Source organism: Girardinichthys multiradiatus, chromosome 14, assembly GCF_021462225.1.
Source record: "Girardinichthys multiradiatus isolate DD_20200921_A chromosome 14, DD_fGirMul_XY1, whole genome shotgun sequence".
NCBI classification, from domain to species: Eukaryota; Metazoa; Chordata; class Actinopteri; order Cyprinodontiformes; family Goodeidae; genus Girardinichthys; species Girardinichthys multiradiatus.
This window is the reverse complement of record NC_061807.1, coordinates 11,610,971-11,629,541: the sequence shown is the minus strand read 5'-3', so window position 1 is coordinate 11,629,541 and position 18,571 is coordinate 11,610,971. Positions and strand designations below refer to the sequence as shown.

Here is an 18,571-nt window from a genome sequence, read left to right as displayed (position 1 = left end):
GTCCAGCAGATGGCAGTGCTGACCCAAAAGAATCTCAATATTTGAGTTCTTTCATTGAAACTGCTGCTTGAGAAGAAAAAACAGGTAAACTAATTTAAATAGAGGTAAATAAGGCTGGACCAGTCTGGAAACCCTGACTTGTTCCCTTATTGTTGGCTTCTGCAGAGTTTAGTGTTAATGATTCACAAAAAGGGTACAATAAAAATTTCGTAAACAAAAAAAGAAGAATCTCACATCATAAATACCCAAAATCACCATTTATTCGATCATTCAAGCTTTATAAACACACCACACACAACTTTGATATTAGTTTGAACTTCACAGTCTGTATATTAATATAAACAGAAGCTTCATATGTATAAAATCAACACAAACAAAAGGTTGAGTTTAAAATGTACAATCTCTTGTTGGTCTTACTATATATTTCAAAATAAATAAATGATTTAAAGCATCAGTACACGTAAACATTTTTTTATACAAAAAATATATTTATAACAATAAAACATGTTTTATTTGTACATAGGAGTTCAAAGAACAGTTTGATATTCAGAGGTAAAATAAATAACATCTTTGTGTTAATCTGGATTTTCTGCCAGTTTTCTGATTTCCTCCAGGATTTCTGTGAACGCCGGCCGACCCTGAGGTTTCTACAGCACCAAGCAGAGATGGGGAGAAGGCGATGTCAACAAAAATGTCAGACTGATCAACAGAAAATACACTTATCACTTTTCTATGCAATCTAGCAAAGTTTTGAATTGGATTTCAATATTTTGCAAGTCTGAAGAAACATTTTTATTTTTTAACTTTATAAATTTTATTTGTTTCTTTATTTCCTATCTTCCTTCCTTACCCCATGTCCTTCCTTTCTCCTTTGTGCCCTTTCTAATTTCTTTGCTTGTGTTCTAGCTGCCTTATGTCCTTTTTTCCTTCTTTCCTCGATTCCCTGTTTTTTCCTTTCCTTTTCTTCCTTGTGTCCTACCTCCTTTCTTTTCTTGAGTCCTTAATTCCTTTTCTTCTTTTATTTCATTCCTGGTGTGTCCGACCTTCCTTCCTTGCTTCCAGGTTTTTCTAGGTTGTACATTTAAAGCTTGTTCGCTGTAGAACTATTTCCCATTAATATATAAAATAAAAAGTTCCCACTGTTTTAACCCTCTGGATTACAGTTGTGTCGTTTCCCACTTATTGTAAAGAAACCAGCAGTTTATAACACTAGTTTTGACGGTTAAAGGTAAATGTGTGGTGTGGTACCTCGTGCCAGCAGCGGTACATGATGGTGTACAGCGGTTGAGAGGCGCGGTGCGGTCGATACAGGCGGATCCCTTTGGTGATGTCGTTCACTACATCCAAGTTGGAGCGGTTCTCGAACGGCGTTTGACCCTGCGAGAAGATCTCCCACATCACCACACCTGAAAATACACACGTCAGAAACCTCTGATGTTCTAACAACACAGGAATCAGCTGCAGCTTCTAGTGTCAAGGTCTCTCACCAAAGGACCAGACGTCTGATTTACTGCTGTATTTACTGTAGTGGAGAACCTCAGGAGGAGACCACTTCACTGGGAACTTGGCACCATTGGAGCTGGTGTACTGGTTGTCCAGAACATATCTGCAATCATTTTAAAAGGGATGCTAATAATTTAGGTCTTAAAGTACTTCAGGAGGACATTTCTTCTTCAGAGAGGATTTAAATACTTAAAACTGATTAGATCTAAAGGTTCTGGAGAAGTTTATAATTATGTTTCTGATCAGAAAGCCTCAACATCACAATGAAAATAAACACAGGATAAAACAAATTTTTTATTTGTTCTGAACTATTCACGCATAATATCATCAAAACAATAATGTACTCGTACTCGTCGTCTTCCGCTTATCCAGGACCGGGTCGCGGGGGCAGCAGACTCAACAGAGACGCCCAGACGTCCCTCTCCCCAGACACCTCCTCCAGTTCCTCCAGGGGGAGCCCAAGGCGTTCCCAGGCCAGCCGAGAGACATAGTCCCTCCAGCGTGTCCTGGGCCGTCCCCTGGCCTCCTCCCGGTGGGACGTGCCTGGAACACCTCCCGAGGAAGGCGTCCAGGAGGCATCCGGTATAGATGCCCGAGCCACCTCAACTGGCTCCTCTCGATGTGGAGGAGCAGCAGCTCTACTCCGAGCCTCTCCCGGATGGCCGAGCTCCTCACCCTATCTCTAAGGGAGTGCCCGGCCACCCTACGGAGGAAACTCATTTCAGTCGCTTGTATCCGGGATCTCGTTCTTTCGGTCATGACCCAAAGTTCATGGCCATAGGTGAGGGTAGGAACGTAGACCGACCAGTAAATTGAGAGCTTTGCTTTTCGGCTCAGCTCTCTCTTCACCACAACGGACCGGCACAGCGCCCCCATTACTGTGGCAGCCGCACCGATCCGTCTGTCGATCTCCCGCTCCATTCTTCCCTCACTCGTGAACAAGACCCCGAGATACTTAAACTCCTCCACTTGAGGCAGGAACTCCCCTCCAACCTGAAGAGGACAAGCCACCCTTTTCCAGTCGAGTACCATGGCCTCGGACTTGGAGGAGCTGATCCTCATCCCAGCCGCTTCACACTCGGCTGCGAACCGCCACAGCGCATGCTGTAGATCTTGGCTAGAGGGGGCCAGCAGGACCACGTCATCTGCAAAAAGAAGAGACGAAATCCACTGGTCCCCAAACCCGCCCCCCTCCGGCCCTTGGCTGCGTCTAGAAATCCTGTCCATAAAAGTTATGAACAGGACCGGTGACAAAGGGCAGCCCTGCCAGAGTCCAACATGCACTGGGAACAGGTCCGACTTAGTGCCGGCAATGCGGACCAAACTCCTGCTCCGCTCGTACAGGGACCGGATGGCCCCTAGTAAAGGGCCCCCGATTCCATACTCCTGGAGCACCCCCCACAGGGCATCACAAGGGACACAGTCGAATGCCTTCTCCAGGTCCACAAAACACATGTGAACCGGTTGGGCAAACTCCCATGAACCCTCGAGTACCCTGTAGAGGGTATAGAGCTGGTCCAGTGTTCCACGGCCGGGACGAAAACCACACTGCTCCTCCTGAAGCCGAGGTTCGACTATCGGTCGGACTCTCCTCTCCAATACCCTGGCGTAGGCCTTACCAGGGAGGCTGAGGAGTGTGATCCCCCTGTAGTTGGAACACACCCTCCAGTCCCCCTTCTTATGAAGGGGGACCACCTCCCCAGTCTGCCAGTCCAGAGGCACTGTCCCCGACCGCCACGCAATGTTGAAGAGACGTGTCAACCATGACAGCCCTACAACATCCAGAGACTTGAGGTACTCAGGGCGGATCTCATCCACCCCCGAAGCCTTGCCACCGCGGAGCTTTTTAACCACCTCGGTGACTTCAGCCTGGGTGATGAAAGAGTCCAACCCCGAGTCCCCAGCCTCTGTTTCCACCACGGAATGCGTGATGGCAGCAATAATGTCCAAAGGGTTATTCATTTGAAAAACATTTGCTAATTTCTATCATTACCAATTATTTTGGTTTGTTTGTTAACTATTTATGTAAAGTGTCGGCTGTACCTGGTCATCCCGAAGTCGCTGACCTTCACCACGTTGTGCTCGTTGACCAGACAGTTCCTGGCCGCCTGAATAACACAGAATAAACACACATAATGAGCAAATATAAAACAGAACTTAAAGATTAACTGGACCCAGAGGCCAAGGCTAACAGCTAGTATGAGGAGGTCCAAGACCAAATTGGACCCTATACCAAAGCAACAAAACGCTGTTTTATTAATCTGTTGCCATGTTTTTAGACAGAATCCATTGAATTTGTTCCAAGAGAAATTAGAGAAGGAAGATATTGTACATTTTTTAATTTATCTTACTCAGTTGCACATTTCTACACCTTTGCTCTATGACTTCAGAGTTTAATCAACTAAAACAAGACCCTGTGTTCTGGTCGTGGAGACTCACCAGGTCTCTGTGGATGAAGTTGTGAGCTTCCAGGTACTCCATCCCCTCACAGACATCCTGGCACATGGACAGAAGCCACGCGTCCTTCAGAGTCCTGCCCATCTGCCGCAGGTAATTCAGCAGGCAGCCATTGTCCATGCACTCAGCCACGATCAGCAGGGGGCGCTGATTTAAGCAAACACCATACAACTGAACCAGTTTGGGGTGGCACAGCCTCCTGGAACAGATGACACAGAAAGGGTTACAGGAAATGCATTCCCAGCTTCTCGTTGCCTTTTTCTCGTCTTGATTCTCCTCCCCTACATCATAACTTTGGCCTCCTCGATGAAGTCCTCCTCATACATGGATCCCTCTCTGATGGCCTTGATGGCCACTTTCTGCTGGTCCCTCCACTTGCCGAGTTTTACCACTCCAAACTGGCCACTGCCCAGTTCCTTCATGAAGGTCAGCTCACTGGGATTGATCTCCCACTTCTCTGGAAGAAGAAAATCAGGAGAAAAGAAGAGAAAGCATGCAAGGTACAATAAGAAAAGAATAACAGCAATCCATTGAATGATGAACAAACAGATTTTAACCAAAAATGTACCAGAAACACAATTTAGAGCTCAAGAGAACATACAGTTCTAACATATAACCTACAGTTCTGTTCTAACATGTAGACATTAACTACTTTAAATACCGGTTCCAAAAGTTTAATGTTGTGGAAAACTGAAATCTGGAAATGTCCCTTGATATTTTTGGTCAAATGATGCATGCCGCAGCTTGAAATAAACGTTTGCACGTATTTACCTGAGCTGAATCCTGCTGTGGCTGGTACACACCTTCCCATTGGTCCCACAGAATACCGTAACCGGGTCACAAGACCTACAAACCCATGCATGATTACAGCAGAAGCATGAAATGCAACAGTGGAGATGACACATGTACATGATGACCAGGGCGTTTACCTACCTGCTGCATTGTGCTCATGGTAGTGTATAACATCTGGTATGGAGCTGAAGGTGTGTTTTTCAGCCAGGTAGAACTGTCCAGTATCCGTTATTTTAATCTGGTAATGTCTAATATCTCCATTTGGACTACACACAAAAATATTTGGTTGAATACTTTCAGTGGATGTAAAGTTTATAAAAGTGCCCAACACCTGACTCACCTTATTGTCTTTGTATAAACAGAAACAGTATAGGTTCCTTGTTTACTGGACTCCCGCACAATAAAACCACCTTCTTTGTCCTGGAAAATATAAGGAAACAATAATTAATCCTTAGAAATAATAGTAAAACATCTTTAACTCACTATAGATAAGATGCACATTCAAGCTATATCAGAAGTTAATGTCTTATATTTTATATGCATCTTATATGTGGAAATATGTTTCTGTTCAGTTAGAATGATGAATAAATACCTGCTGTTTCAGCAGCTGTTCAGCTTCTGTTCTGGTTATGTTCTTGCAGTACCACCTTTATGGCGCACAATAAAAAAAAAATAAAAAATCAAGGGTTTTATTTCTGTGTTCCTAAACTGAGTTAAATAAAGGACTAGAGACTTACGAGTTTGCCTCAATTCTGTTTTTCTCTGTTACGTAGTTACTGGGAATGAAGCCTTTATTCCTGAGCAAAACAATACAAGGAAATAATCAGCAGTGTCCAGAACAATGACATTTCAGAAACGAGCAGTTATTTCTTTGTCAGCATATTTGTTACTGATTGTCTCAATGATTTAATTTTTAAACTATTTCTTTTGTTGAATCTATGAAAAGTCCCCCCAAAAAACCTTTGAAAGTCTGAAGAACAGCCCATTGAGAACACGTTACATGAATAAAACAGAGTTTAGCTTTTTGGAATAAAAATATAAATCAATCACTGGTGCTTCTGGACTTTGCTGCAGAAGCTCTGCAGGTTTGATTGGACCTACCCGTGTCTGTCCTCCGCCCTCCACCACAGCTGGTCCTGCTTGTGGAGGATGACATACTCCTCCCCCTGTAGACCCAAAACATTTCCATTAACACACAGGGTTCTTGTCATCTTGTCCCTTCCACATAAAAAGCCAAAATTTGTAGTTTTGGTTTTTGCATACTAGGCTTTTTGAGTACAAAAGGATGCATCGTTCTGAAGGCGGTTTTCTATCACCCACGTGTCGATTTGTCCCTGCGAAGACGAGGTTTCACACCTGCATCAACAACCCGCTTCAGTATGACTGCTGGTCAGTTCGTCCTTTGAGCATTTCTTACCTTTGAAATACCCAACTTTCTGTGACACAAAATGAGGCGAGACATTTGGTACCGACCATACGTCACTTCGTAGCCAAAAGGAGGATGTTTAAAACCTGCTTTCGTAGCTGACCATTTAAAGCAGTTTACTGTAAACTACTTATAGTCTACAGTAAGAAAATGTGCTTTTCTGACTAGTAAATATCAACAAGCAGAAACTCAGAGATATTTTGGTTTGATCAGGTGTTATACTGTCATATTTTGTGAATTAACTGGCCCAAGTGGTGATGGCAACCAAAATATATAGAAATACAATGTAATGCAAAGTTTTCAGATAACAATATACAATTAAATTAAAAGTGACATTTATGACAATTTTTCTTCAGAATTTATAAAAAAAAATACTTGACAGCAATGGAAAATAATGTTATTCAACATGAAATGGTATGAAAATGCTTGTTTGCGGGTACAAAATGGAATAGGAAGGGATGACATGTGAACACAAAACAGGTGCATGTTTTGACCTGGAGCAGCGTGTACCTGTTTAATAGTGAGGTCAGTGTCCTCCTTGGCAGTGAAGTCGTACATTGCAATGACGTTCAGCGAGCCCTCACCTTCGCCGTTCTCTGGTGGAGGTAGAGGAAGCTTTTTCCTGGACCGGTCGACCTGACCAAAAGATAACAAAAATCAGTATCTGGCACTTAATGAAACAAGGATATGAAGCAATGCACTGTTTCTTACCCGTCTGGCATTTCCGGGGTATCGTCTGCCTTGGAAGCACAGAGAAGTTCTGCCCTCCAACTCCATGCGTGTGCTGATCTCCCTGAAATCAGCAAAACAGTCTTAAGTCTCAGTTAAGTTTTGGGGTGTCCAAAATATGGGCGGAGTCAATCATTTAACTCCGCTTATCACTCACACTCAAGCGTTCCAGCTGCTGACAGAAATTTTATTTAACAATCTTAAATGTATGCGCTGTATAGGTCAACACATACGGATGAGCGAGCAGGTGGAACAACTGAGTGATGGTCATAAGCAGGGTCATACATTAGACTCCACCCACATTCCTTTTAAAAACACAAACCCAAATATTTGCTAAATTATCGCAAATTGTGAAAATCGAGCTTCAGTAAATGGCACATATAGTTGACCTTTTCTGTTGTAAAGGAAACCTACATTAATCTAAATATTTTTAGAGTTTTTACTTAAAGGAATCTTACAAATAAAAAAAGAAATGAACAGAATAACAAAGTGCAGCAAAATAACTTTCTCTTAATGAATTTCTTGTGTCTAATTTAGTGGCTAAAAATGGGATCTTGACTTTTTACGCCTGCTTTTCTATAATGTTATCTTGGTGCATGCATCTTTGCAAACTTAACATGCATTGGACACTGCTCACTTACCACATGGCTCTGAGGTTTACCACTAACTAAAAATTCTGACATGACCTCCCTTTGTGAGCTTCAGAAGGATGGTCTGCCTTTTCCTGTGCATGTTTAGAAATTTACAAAACCTAATAAACTGGAAAGCAATAAATATCCTCATTTACTTCTTTGTCGTCTTTCTCTGGAAACAATTCAAGTATGACCTGAATAATGAGTTCCTCTTACTATTCAGAACAGTACCAGCAGTAATAACCCAATAGTTGTTTTATATGGCTTCATCAGTCTCGTACTTAACAACAGTGTAAAAGACTTCTTCATAACATTGTCCAAACATTTGTTTCTGCACAGCTGTTACATCCTGCCACAGCATTTCAACTTAAGTTGAGGTCTGGACTTTGACTGGGCCAAAGTAACACCTTGATTAATTTCTTTTTGGTCATTTTGTGCTTTGTTAGATCTCCTGCTGTATTTAGAACCTTTGTCATGTTGATGACCTATTTTTGGACTAAGCTTGAGCTCCTGGACCTCAAATTTGACACTAGAAGACATACAGAAGAGTACAGAAGGGGACGGTTGACTCAGTGACTGCAAGATTCCCAAGTCCAGAGGCTGCAAAACAAGCCCAACTCACCATCCCTCCACCAGTGTGCTTAGATGAAGTTTGGGTCTTTTCTTTGCAATTTCGCTGATCATGCCAGACTTTGGAGCAAATTTACTGGAATGTTCACTTTAAAGACAGACTGACGTGTTTCCACTTGTGAATAATATGTTTCACTGTACAATGGTGGGCTTCAAATTGTTTGAAAATAACCTTATGACCCTTCCCAGATTGATGATCAGTACCAGTTGCTTCTCTAAGGCCATTTCAGATGTCTTGTGATGACACTTCAGAAAAGCAGGCTGCTAAAACGTCTGCTTTCATAGAGATGTTTGCAATGATTCATAATCATTTCAAAACAGCAGCGGGTCTGCATTGACAGATGTTATTTTTTCTTTTTCCAATGACAGTAGACATATCTAATTGTAATATTATAAAAAGACTGTTCTGCCCTTTTCTTTCTTATGATAAATGCGATTTAACATTGGAAGGTTATGAAGAATGATGTTCTTGTCTTTACCTGGTTTGAACAGCACAGCAGCAGCAGAACACAGAGTGGGTGGAGTGATCTGAAGAAGGAAATCGACAGAAGAGTTACAGCTGACCTTGTTAGCATTTTTATGAGACAGAAGACAAAAACTCCAAAAAGGTACCCACCAAAATGCCTGGAAAACATTTTACTGTCATTATGAAGTGAGATAAAACTATTGTTAAATCAGTTTGAGAAATTTTAACCAGAGATGTCCTGTTGAGATAAAAAAGCTCATCTTCATTCTGGTCCTGGTGATGGCAAAGATGCAAATAAAAACAGAAGTTAACTAAAGTTTGTTGATGAAAATTTTAGTGCCTTGCCTAAATTCCTTGGTTTATTAATGAAACTCTGCAGGACCTGATAAAAGTATTCACACCCCTTCTGTGTTGTTCTGTTACAGACTTGATCTATGGCGAGGGTCAGGACAGATGGTTCTGTCTAGTCTTGGATAGATGGCTCCTCAGCCTTCTCCAGAGCCCTTATATGAGATGACATGTATGCCACACTGTGTAAAGTTCAATTTCCGTTGTCAACATGTCTAGGAGAGAATTACAACAGGTTTCACCTCGTCTCCCTTAGCTGTGAGTCTGGATCTCAAGAAGATTACCTTGACAGCTGTTGAAGCTGATATGAGAACTTTTGCTTTCTCTAGTCCGAATGATTTGGCCGCACTCATCAGGTATGGCTCGGTTTGAAGTTACTGCAGTGATGTGGGCACCACCACATTCATTTAACCACCAAAAGATAACATTGAACAAGGTAATGAAAATCTGCAAACACCAGCTGTTTTAGTTAATGTCTTTCTGTCTCTGTGGTTTTAAGTGGGAGGTCTCAGTCAGGAAGTGTAGTTTCCTTTTCTGTAGAATTAACACTCTTTGCTTTGTGCGAATCCATTTGTGTGTTTCTGTGGGTGAGTGAAAGAGATGGTGCATGTGGCCGGGTCATTTTCTCAGCCAGTGTTTGTGTGTGACTGCAGACATTACTTCCTGTGTTAATTTGAGTGAAAAAACTAGTGCAAATGGAAAAGTATCATGTGATTCTAAAGACAAACCTCCAGAGTAAAAGCAAGTCTTGAGGGGAGGATACATGTCCCAAAGTAAACATCATGCTTTATCCCAGCAGCAGATGTTCTGACTCAATGAGGAGTGACAGACTGGTTTGGTGGTTTTTAGTGAACCCGCATCTCATTAATGCACTTTATCTGCTGTTTGTGTTATCAAGCATCTCTTCAGATTTAACACTTTGCTAAATTCCTCTAAAATATAATATAACAACCTATTTAAAATGTTTTTAAACCTCCTTCTTATTCAGGAATTAACTTTATTGATCCATAAAGTGCAAAAGTATTTCATCTCCTTGAACTTTTAAATATTTTGTCACATCACAACAACAAAATTCCAAGTATTTTGTTGTGACTGTACAGGTCCTTCTCAAAATATTAGCATATTGTGATAAAGTTCATTATTTTCCATAATGTCATGATGAAAATTTAACATTCATATATTTTAGATTCATTGCACACTAACTGAAATATTTCAGGTCTTTTATTGTCTTAATACGGATGATTTTGGCATACAGCTCATGAAAACCCAAAATTCCTATCTCACAAAATTAGCATATTTCATCCGACCAATAAAAGAAAAGTGTTTTTAATACAAAAAACGTCAACCTTCAAATAATCATGTACAGTTATGCACTCAATACTTGGTCGGGAATCCTTTGGCAGAAATGACTGCTTCAATGCGGCGTGGCATGGAGGCAATCAGCCTGTGGCACTGCTGAGGTCTTATGGAGGCCCAGGATGCTTCGATAGCGGCCTTTAGCTCATCCAGAGTGTTGGGTCTTGAGTCTCTCAACGTTCTCTTCACAATATCCCACAGATTCTCTATGGGGTTCAGGTCAGGAGAGTTGGCAGGCCAATTGAGCACAGTGATACCATGGTCAGTAAACCATTTACCAGTGGTTTTGGCACTGTGAGCAGGTGCCAGGTCGTGCTGAAAAATGAAATCTTCATCTCCATAAAGCTTTTCAGCAGATGGAAGCATGAAGTGCTCCAAAATCTCCTGATAGCTAGCTGCATTGACCCGGCCCTTGATAAAACACTATGGACCAACACCAGCAGCTGACACGGCACCCCAGACCATCACTGACTGTGGGTACTTGACACTGGACTTCTGGCATTTTGGCATTTCCTTCTCCCCAGTCTTCCTCCAGACTCTGGCACCTTGATTTCCAAATGACATGCAGAATTTGCTTTCATCCAAAAAAAGTACTTTGGACCACTGAGCAACAGTCCAGTGCTGCTTCTCTGTAGCCCAGGTCAGGCGCTTCTGCCGCTGTTTCTGGTTCAAAAGTGGCTTGACCTGGGGAATGCGGCACCTGTAGCCCATTTCCTGCACACGCCTGTGCACGGTGGCTCTGGATGTTTCTACTCCAGACTCAGTCCACTGCTTCCGCAGGTCCCCCAAGGTCCGGAATCGGCCCTTCTCCAAAATCTTCCTCAGGGTCCGGTCACCTCTTCTCGTTGTGCAGCCTTTTCTGCCACACTTTTTCCTTCCCACAGACTTCCCACTGAGGTGCCTTGATACAGCACTCTGGGAACAGCCTATTCGTTCAGAAATTTCTTTCTGTGTCTTACCCTCTTGCTTGAGGGTGTCAATAGTGGCCTTCTGGACAGCAGTCAGGTCGGCAGTCTTACCCATGATTGGGGTTTTGAGTGATGAACCAGGCTGGGAGTTTAAAGGCCTCAGGAATCTTTTGCAGGTGTTTAGAGTTAACTCGTTGATTCAGATGATTAGGTTCATAGCTCGTTTAGAGACCCTTTTAATGATATGCTAATTTTATGAGATAGGAATTTTGGGTTTTCATGAGCTGTATGCCAAAATCATCCGTATTAAGACAATAAAAGACCTGAAATATTTCAGTTAGTGTGCAATGAATCTAAAATATATGAATGTTAAATTTTCATCATGACATTATGGAAAATAATGAACTTTATCACAATATGCTAATATTTTGAGAAGGACCTGTATATGATAGACCAACAGTAGTGAACACAACAGGCAGTTCAGGGAGAAGGTTCTGGAGAAGTTTAAAGCAGGGTTGGGTTCTAAAACAATATACCAACCTTTGAACATTTCACAGAGTTCTGTTCAGTCCATCATCTGAACATGGAAAGAGGGTGGGCCATTGACAGATCTACCAATATATAGCTGTCAACCTAAACTGACAGGCTAAACAAGAAGAACGTCAAGCAGTAAAGCCACCAAGAGGTTAATAGTAACTCTGGAGGAGCTATGGAGGTCCAAAATTCAGGTGGGATAATCTATTTACAGGAGAGCCATTAGTCATACTCTCCATAAACCTAGCTTTTATGGAAAACTGGTAAGAAGAAAGCCATTGTTGAAAAGAAAAAGCCATGGTGGACACTATAAACATGTGGAAGAAGGTTCTCTGAATAGATGAGACCAAAGTAAAACTTTTTATCCTACAAGCAAAATGATATATATGGTAGAAATCTTAACACCCTGAACACACCATCCCCAAATCACACACACTTCCCTGTCCTACACAGGGACAGAAAGCTGTCCCTGACCCTCAAGGATGGATGGATGGAGCTAAGCAGAGGGCAACCATGGAAAAAACCTGTTTGAAGCAGCAAAAATCTTTAGACTGAAATGGAGGTTCACCTTCCAGCAAGGACCATCACCCTAAAGACATAGCAGAGCTGCAATTGAATAGTCTAGATTAAAGCATCTTTATGTGTTAGAATGACCTAAATTCAATTGATAATCTTTGATTCGACTTGTAAATTCCTGTTCACAGACACGCTCCATCCAATATGACTCAGTTTGAGTTATTCTGCAAAGAAGAATGGGCAAACAACTTCCATCTTTGGATGTGCAAAGCTGGTAGACAGATACCTCAGAAGACCTACAGCTGTAATTGCAGAAACATTGCTTCTAGAAAGTATTGACTCAAACGCACAAACTCTGTAAAACACCATGTAACATTTAACAGAATTAACTTGTTCTAATTTCCTATGTGAGGTTTAGCAACTTTCTGACAGATGCAGAAGCACCACAGGGGTTGGTTTTGCCCTATTTTTGTTTGTCTCAGTAAAATACATACATAAATTTGCTATTGTAGCGTTACAAAAAAGATACATTTTAAAAAGAGATATTTTTCCTGTTTCAAGGTGCTCTAAGGACCAATAATGTTGAAGTAACTAATTTTATTTCTAAGGAGCAGCTTCTTTCAGAACAGACAGAGGAGGGAAAACATCAGCTTTCTTATCAGACAGTCTAACAGTTAATCAGAACAATAAGTTAAAGTCACCAAACACATGGGGATGCATTGTGGCGACATTAGACAACATACAAGACCTAAATGGCTTTTTAACAGATTAAAAAGTTTGGTAGTTGTATGAGGAAATTACTATATTTGTTGGGTATCATCAACCAAAACAATGTTTGTTGTTGGCCTAAATGTCTGTTTGTTGTTTTTGTTTTAAATATGTAAAACATTGAGGTGCTGGGTTCTTTGGGAACACCAAAGTGTCGATTATGGTTTTATGTGTGCACAGATGTGCCACAAATCCATGTTAATCATTTGAACATGCTGCTTGCATATCTGCAATGAAGTCATTTCTCTTTTTAAATGTTTTTATTGTAAAGCAAATATGAATGACTAGTACTGCATGGGCTGCAATTGCTTCCTTTATTATGCTTTCATAACACGTCTTTCCCCCATCTCCTCAGGTGCTTTCTCACACACACACACACACACACACACACACTAACAGACACACACAATACCTCTCATGTGTCTAAGTATCCAAATATACGGTGAGAGGCCTCCAAATTTGCTCAAGATCCTCCAGTAGGTCATTTAAAGTGTGATGGATCCTTTTTAGATGAAGAGTATCTGTCATTACTGAAATCCAAGCCTTCAAAGAGGGCACTTTCTTCCCTTCCATAGGAGGAGGATCAGCCTCTTTAAGCTCAACTAACTATGTCAGGCATTAATACAGCAGAACACAATTATAAAGTAATTCTTTAGTTCAGAAATCATTATGCATCTCTGACCTTAATTCTTTTTCAGTAACGTAAAGTTTGGCAATGCCAGACCACCATATATCTTCTGTTTGCAAGGATGAGTATTTTCTATCCTATGACTCTTAAAATTCCTAATAAAAATGTAGAAGAACAGAGTATAGTTTCTAAATAAATGTGGTGAGATACATCGGGAAACTTGTTAACAGATATGAGTTGGATGAGACAGTTCATCTTAACAGAACGTGGGAGTGACTTACAAAACTTCAACCTTGTTTTTAAGTGTAACCAGGATTCTCACAAAAAATTGCTTCATACAATAACTTGTATGCAATCGTGACTTTAATCCCCAAATGTGTGAATTTGTCTGAGGTTATTCTTGGGGGCTAAGAGTTAAGTGCAGTTTATCACACCTGATTGGTATGAATTTGCCCTTGTCCCAATTTACTTGATGCCTCAAGATTAACTAAAAAAATGCATTGTTTCCAGCACTGTAGAACTGGAGTCTGCTGGTCTGGTTGCAATTAGCAGAAAACCATCAGCGTACAATTAAATCTAATTGGAGGCATATTCTGTGTTGTAGCCATGTGTATTCTTTCAGGTGTTCCTATTGTTTCCGCCAGCAACTCTAATGGGAGAGCAAACAATAAAAGGCTCAATGCACATCCTTTTCTAGACCCAAAAAAACTCAAAATGTTCTGAAACTGTTTCATTTGTAATTATCCTGGCACATGGGTTACTATGTAACAAATGAATCAAGGCTATAAACTTAGATCCAACACTGAATTTAATTAACACTGTGTATAAATATAAGCATTAAACGCAATCACGGGCCTTTTCTGTGTCGAGGCTCAATATAATTAAGTCCTTACCTAGATCCCTAGATTATGTCCAGAAGGCGACTCAAGTTATCAGATACCTTGTTACCTGATACAGTCTCTGTGAGAATTTTGAAGTCGAAATTAAACCGAAGCTTTCAAATCCAACAATAAATTATTTCATCCTCAGAATGAAAAACTGCAATGTTATTGAATAAATACATTTACAATCATTTCATTCAGTCTTATTATTCAACTATTAAGCAACGAAGGACAATAATCATTCTCAGCCGATTCCTATTAGACTCATAATCGTAAAAGAAAGAGTTTAGAAGCATGCTGTAAATACTATCGCTGCTCTGTCAGATCCCATGTTGTTTGTTTACCTAAGCATGCATTGGTTCAAAACACAAAGCCAACAACAGAATATGATCTTTTTTGGTCAAAACCTACAAAACGCTCTTCTTATCTTACGTAAAGTTACAACAAATAGCACAACATATCAATCTTGGTATTCCCTTTGAATAAGAGGTTCAGGTGCTCAGTCAGCTTCATTTTCCCTTTGTTGTGGCTCATAGATGTTCTGCTGCACCCTCATATGTGTCCTGACGAAAGCATTAACATTGTGTATTGCTCCCAGTCTGCCACTGTTGAAATCGTTATGGGATTCTTACTGTAACTGTTCTCCTTGCTACCTGAACTGCAAGCAGCCATTACACTAGGCTGTCTTCCCCTCACTGCCCCCTCTTGGTAACGTTGGGTGAGTGTTCTGTCATTTCCATAACACTGTCATGTATTTTGTAATTTTGTACACAAAACGTTTGGAAAGTGGTGCATATAGGTAAAGATAAAATTAAAGCCATTAATGCCTGACTGTGTTTGTCATTTTAAACGTAATATTGATTTTGTCTTACAATTATCAGACTTATGCATATTATGATTTGTATTATTTCTCCATTTTAATTAAAAACACTGACACAACATTGCTTCTCTGTAACATTTATCGATCAGCCATTAATTATAACATTTATCGTGACCGAATACTGGCTAGGTCTTCCTTTTCCAATCAAAACAACCCTGATCTCGCAAAGAACAGACTCCATAAGCCTTCTGTACGCCTGCTGTGGTATGCTAGAAAGACATCAGCAGAAGATATGTTTAGTTCTGGGAAGATCAATCTGAATCCTCCATGGATTGCACTTGTTTTAGCCAGAACATCCCAAAGAAATTCAGTTGTTCAAATACTCAGAGAAATTGGATGCCCAGACAACAACTTTGATCATTCTTTGACCATTTTGCAGTGAGATGGAAAACATTATTCTGGCTAAGCAGACAATCAGGTAATACTGGTTCAATGAAAAGTTGTAATTTGTCTACAAGAACTAGCTGATAGATGGGTCCAGAGGTTTTCCAGCAGAACACTTTGCAAAGTATTTCATAGCCTTCACCAGATTCCCTTCTTCTCCATCATAATGTGTTTCATAACATTGCAATGGCTTTCTCAGGACACTCTAAATAATAATTTATTTTTGTAATTTCAATCTGACCAGAGCACCTTTCTCCACCTTTGCTTCCCTCAATGATTGGTTTGTGGAAAACTGCAAACAGGACTTCTTATTGCTTTCTGCCAACAATGGTTTTCTTCTAGCAACTCTATCAACTCCTATCAACAGAGTCTCCTACCTGAGCTGTGGATCTATGCAGATCATTTAGAGTTGCTATGATCCTCTTAGCTTCTTTTCTGATTAACGTTCTCCACGCCTGTCAGGTTAGTTGGACATTGCTTTGTTTTGTGACACTTGTGGAATGTAAACTGGTAAAAATTGACCTTAATTGGTTTTATTCAACATTTCTACAGGCTTTCTAAAGATCTTTTCTGCCTTTTCACCCATTTTCAGTCCAATTATTCGCCAAAGAATGTGTCGACTCTAAGCATTTTGTGCGGCAAAAGACAAAAGAAGGAATACTATTTAAAAAATAATTCCAATAGGGCTAATACAAAAAAAGAGACAAAATGAGGACAAAAGCTAAAGGATCAGGTCATGTCATGTCTATTGCAATCATGAAATAAATCCAGAAAATACCTGACATAAGATTCGAGAGAAGCTTTATCCTTCTTTAGATAATCTATTGTATGGCACCTTTTCATCTTACAGGTTTTTATAGGCTGTGAGAAAAAAAAAAACAGATACTGGATACTGAAGTGAGCTTCCTCCCCAGACTGGCTGGGCTCATGCTGAGCCCCTGCCCATATGTAACAAAATTATTTTTTTGAGGTGGCTCATGGATCTGAACACAATGACCCCTAGACACAAAGTTTTTTTGGAACTGCCTAGCATGGATGAGGCCGTGGGGCAAACCCCAGAACTAACTGGAGGGACTGTATGTTCCTCATGGCCTCTAAACACTTTGGGATCCCAAAGACTTAGCTGGAGAGTGGATTTGTGGATTGATGGTTGGATGGACAGAGGGATGGATAAGCATAAAGTTTCACTGTAAACTTGGTTCTTTAACATTTCTTTAAAAGTATCAGATTCTGGACTGAAAACGGGCAAAATGCAGCCAAAATCCAATGAAAAACATTTAAAAACTTTCAGAAAGTCTTGAGAAATTTTGATGAAAACCACTTTTCTAGCAAGTATTTTAACTAGATTTCCTGCCATTTGTAATCCGCTGTTTGAAGTTTTCTCTTATATGTGCAGAGAGCTGCAGCAGCCTCAGGTGAAACCTTTGCATGTTTGTGGACTGTTTACTTTGGTTAATGAGTAAACATCTGAAAATTTTATTTTGAGTTACATGCCACCAGCCTGGATAATTTGCATGCCTATAAGATGTAAAAAAAACCCCACCTTTGATTCAGCTATGGTCTCTAAAGCCAGCCCGACAGTGCGAGAACTGAAACTTCAGCCGCTAGGTATTTCTCTGCAGACCAGTGGTGCTAAAATGCACACAGGTGCCTCTGCCTTTCTGATGCTTTAACTCTATATTTTCAGGGCGTCTGCAGTAGTGCATGCACAGGTGAAACAATGCACAAAGTTAAGTGTTTTGTTTTGATTCATCACATGGTGAAATGACGTCTGAAGCCTAACAGTCTGATTTGGCTGATTTAGCAGTTTTAGTACCAAAATGAAAATCTGAGTTTTTAAGATTAAACAAAGACTACAGAGACTCTACTGAGTGTTTTAGAAATCCATGACAGCATATCCTGTGGGGTTAACTGTACTAACCAAAAACGCTACAAGGTCTTACATACTTTCCTCCTCTGATTCTCATCTTTCTCTTCTGGTTCTCCAGATTGTTATAACACAGTTTCCTGCTTTGTACCGCAGTTTTGAAGTTCAAGAGGACAAACTTGAAGATTTTAGAGCGTCTACTTACTTGAGTGAATCATCTTTCCTTTCAGTCTTCACTCTCTTCGGTTCTCCTCTTCCTCCTCCCGTGTATCTCCCTCAGCTCCAGTTTTTGTTCTGCAGCTTGAGGTCGGCTTCGATTTCTCAGCACTGACGGAGCTGCTGTGATGCTGCAGGTAGGAAACGGCTGAGGCATTGAGGCAGAGTCTGAGACAAAAGAAAGGCAGGTGGGTGGAGGAAGTAAAGTAGGTGAAGTAGGGAAGACAAAGAAAGATGATCTGAGGAGGACAGAAAGAGGATGTTTAATTGCTGGTGCTGATGTCTGATTTGGCAACATTAGCAGAATGTAAAATGTCTGCTTTATACTAAGTTATTGGCCAGTATTTAAGAAGTGTTAGAAAGGAACAATGGAGAGGAAGTGAAACTATGACGCGAACAAAACCACAAAGCATCCGTCTCAGAGTGAATCCAGGAAGAGGTGCTCACATACAGTAATCATCACGCAACACTGAAATTTAGCCTTTTCTATCTGACCATTTGACTTTAAATTACTGTTTAAAGTAAGGAGGTTCCTGATTATCATCCAAACTCACCTAAACTCTGAACCACTAAAAATGCTTAGCTAAACTTTAGGTGATGTAAAACAATCTCAATGTTTATAAAAACAAGACTAAATTCAGGTTTACAAT

The 18,571-nt window shown here is 40.6% G+C and overlaps 1 protein-coding gene across 1 annotated transcript; it reads right to left on the bottom strand.

The window, feature by feature from the left end:
* Nucleotides 1-242: 242 nt before the first annotated feature.
* txk (TXK tyrosine kinase) lies at nucleotides 243-18,056 on the bottom strand. Its single transcript, XM_047386200.1, has 16 exons — nucleotides 17,911-18,056; nucleotides 8,649-8,697; nucleotides 6,890-6,971; nucleotides 6,689-6,814; nucleotides 5,854-5,918; nucleotides 5,490-5,549; nucleotides 5,345-5,399; nucleotides 5,093-5,172; nucleotides 4,894-5,018; nucleotides 4,732-4,806; nucleotides 4,246-4,417; nucleotides 3,943-4,159; nucleotides 3,547-3,611; nucleotides 1,488-1,606; nucleotides 1,249-1,406; nucleotides 243-647 (listed from the first exon to the last, which is right to left on the bottom strand). Exons 1-16 carry the CDS (start codon nucleotides 17,921-17,923, stop codon nucleotides 576-578), a joined length of 1,533 nt encoding a protein of 510 aa, XP_047242156.1. The 5' UTR covers nucleotides 17,924-18,056; the 3' UTR covers nucleotides 243-575.
* Nucleotides 18,057-18,571: the final 515 nt, after the last annotated feature.